This window comes from Sinocyclocheilus grahami, unplaced genomic scaffold, assembly GCF_001515645.1.
Source record: "Sinocyclocheilus grahami isolate Dianchi unplaced genomic scaffold, SAMN03320097.WGS_v1.1 scaffold8847.1, whole genome shotgun sequence".
NCBI classification, from domain to species: domain Eukaryota; kingdom Metazoa; phylum Chordata; class Actinopteri; order Cypriniformes; family Cyprinidae; genus Sinocyclocheilus; species Sinocyclocheilus grahami.
The window spans coordinates 377-3,401 of NW_015512267.1; the positions used below are offsets into that span (position 1 = coordinate 377).

Sequence of the window (3,025 nt, forward strand, 5' to 3'; positions counted from 1 at the left end):
ATTTTTCAATAATAGTTGTCTTTTCTCTCACACTCCATCTCTTATTCACCTACAGGCCACACAAACACACGGGCCTTCTTGAGCCACGGGGGCTTGAACAGCATCTATGAGGCCATGTATCACGGTGTGCCCGTGGTGGGTGTTCCACTGTTTGGAGATCACTATGACACCATGACGCGAGTTCAGGCCAAAGGCATGGGCATAATGCTTGAGTGGAAAAGGATGAGTGAAGAAGACCTTTACACTGCCATGGTTACTATCATTACAGACAAAAGGTAATTCACATGTGTATAAAATGCCTGAATAAAGTGAATTAAGCACACACAAACACACACTATCTTCAGTCATTGTAAAACGTCTGTTAAAAAACAGGTAATACAAATCCAAACCCTCACACACAGAGCCGAGTTAATCTTTAATGACTGTGGAATTGGGGTTACTCAAGTTTAATGATTAACAGGACCTATTGAAGACCCTGCAATGGTGTCAATATTTGCAGATCCATAGTGCTTTAACAAATCCGAGGAAGCCAAAGAGTAATGTAGCCTAAAAAACATTGTATTCTACAGACTGAATTTTAGGAGTTTAGCTGTATTAAAGTTCAGTTCAACACAAAAAGAGATATTTAGCAGAATGTCCAAGCTGTTTTTTTCCCCATAAAATCAAAGTGGAAGGTGGATTGAAGGCCATTGAGTATACAAAAAAAGTACCTTTTTATTTATCACTATCAATTTTTCAAATTATTATTGATTTATTTTCAACTATTAATATTAGCTAATTATTTTGATTTGCATTTACAAAAATGTGAAGATCAGATCCGTATGGAAGCCCGTTTCCGACACTGAATAAAAAATAAAAAAGGTAACTGCGACTTTTTATCTCACAATTCTGACTTTTTTTCTCATAATTGCGTGATATAAACTCGCAATTGCGAGTTAAAAAGTCGCAATTCTGAGAAATAAAGTCAGAACTGCGAGATATAAACTCACAATTCTGACTTTTTTCCCAGAATTGCGAGTTTATATCTCGCAATTCCGACTTTATAACACGCAATCGCGAGTTATAAAGTCAGAATTGTGAGATATAAACTCGCAATTCTGACTTTTTTTTCTCACAATTACTAGTTTATATCACGCAATTTGACTTTATATCTCTCAATTGTGTTGTATAAAGTCAGAATTGCGAGAAAAAAAAGTCAGAATTGCGAGATATAAACTCGCAATTGCGAGAAAAAAAGTCAGAATTGTGAGATAAAAAGTCGCAATAACCTTTTTTACATTTTTTACTCAGTGGCGGAAACGGGCTTCCATAGATCCGTGTTTAAGTTGCTTGCTGATAGTTTTCAAGGAACTTCGAACCTGAATTACAGATCAAGAAGAGATGTGGCCTTTATGTCAAGATCAACATCCTGTTGGTGAAATATATGTGCTGTCTCAGATGTTCTGAAACCTCTCCATCTCTCTCTTTCTAATAAGGTATCGTGAGCGAGCACAGTTGCTGTCTCAGATTCATAAAGATCAGCCTGGTCATCCAGTGACCCGGGCGGTTTACTGGATTAGCTATATACTCCGTCATCGTGGCGCCGACCATCTCCGCTCTACAGTCTATGAGATCCCCACCTACCAGTACTTCTTATTGGACGTCGCTGTGGTGATAGGAGTGTGCCTGCTTCTCCTTGGCTACTTGCTATACCGAATAGGCAAGTGTATCCATTCACGAGTGGTGCGCGGTTCATCTCCGGCGGAGAAGGTGAACGGATATTGTCATAATGGAATTCCAAATGGCAAGCACAAAAGAAATGGCCATGTTAGAAGTACGGAGAAGAAACTAAAGTAAAGCACTAGGGGAAATCATCACTAACGCTTCACTAAAGAGAGGAATTAACTACTCTTCACTCAAAGCAGGGCCTATCCAGGAAATAAATATATGGGTCAATAAAGAAACAAACCAATCATTATAACAACAAACTGTGAGTGGGAAGCCAAAGTAAGGAAGAATGGAAGGAAGCCAGAAAACATAAATGGAAAGCTCCTGAGGACCCCCCCCCATTAATGTTCAGTTGTGGTCCTGAATGTTGAGTTTATCCTTGTGGAAAAAGCAACAGTTTTGAAGATTAGAAATTAACGTTTTTAACAAGAAGCTATCATGCTATGAGGCATCAGGGTTTACTACATCCAAATACAACAGAGATCTATATCTATTTATAGAAATGTCATACTTTTTTGTGCACTGTTGTGCGCTGATTTTAATTTATGTTCTATATTTATGTTTCACGCACTCCGTCCCTACTTATTAATAACATCCTAATTCTTGGATGTTAGCAGTGCTAGCACGCTAGCATATTTGCTAGTGTTTATGTTGCCAGCCTTGCCTTAATCTTTAATATGCTTTTTGTTCTGCTAACATACAAACTCATTCCTTGTAGACACAAATCTGCACTAGTTAATGTTGCTAGTTATGCTAGCTATGCAAAATGCTAGAGATTTTGATGGGGATAGTTAAACTTGAAAACTTGCTTCCATTTACAGTAATTTTGGAAAGCTACAGTAGGAGCCAGTATACTTGTATACCCATACTATTGTGTTGCTTCATGGCTGTTTATGTTCTGAAGTTTAAATTCTTCCTCACTGCAGTCATCTTTACTGAATGGGTTATTTTATTAAGCAAATCATGCTTAGGAGGAACATTTTAGGGGGGTGAGGGGTATATAGCAGTTACGCGTTAGTGACTGTGTGTGTCTCGAAAAGTCCCAAACAAACTACATTTTTATTCGAATATGTATCAGACGAGTGTTGTTATCAATGCAAAAGATCGTTTGCTGACATGTTCCCACAAATCAATGGGCCTAGAGTGACCTGGAGGAATTTGGTACTGTAATGAACATTTCCCATGGTGCTCTACTGGTTCTTTTAACCTTTAGCCATTTACATCACTGGAAGTTCTGTGAAAGGCAATATTTTGGTAACATGTCAATCTAACATTTAGTTGTGTGACTTTTCACCAGGTGTTTTGAGGTGGCAATAAA

At 38.1% G+C, this 3,025-nt stretch overlaps 1 protein-coding gene across 1 annotated transcript; it reads left to right on the forward strand.

Annotated features, from left to right (window-relative positions):
- The first annotated feature begins 6 nt into the window (after positions 1-6).
- Positions 7-3,019, forward strand: LOC107578109 (2-hydroxyacylsphingosine 1-beta-galactosyltransferase-like). The gene is made up of 2 exons (XM_016264097.1): positions 7-275; positions 1,476-3,019. Exons 1-2 carry the CDS (start codon positions 115-117, stop codon positions 1,834-1,836), a joined length of 522 nt encoding a protein of 173 aa, XP_016119583.1. The 5' UTR covers positions 7-114; the 3' UTR covers positions 1,837-3,019.
- The last annotated feature ends 6 nt before the right edge of the window (positions 3,020-3,025 follow it).

Bases quoted from the DNA above. Each gene is read 5' to 3' on its own strand.
- LOC107578109 (XM_016264097.1), top strand. From the start codon at position 115: ATGTATCACGGTGTGCCCGTGGTGGGTGTTCCACTGTTTGGAGATCAC. The intron at 276-1,475 runs GTAATTCACATG...CTTTCTAATAAG, and splicing joins ACTATCATTACAGACAAAAG to GTATCGTGAGCGAGCACAGT.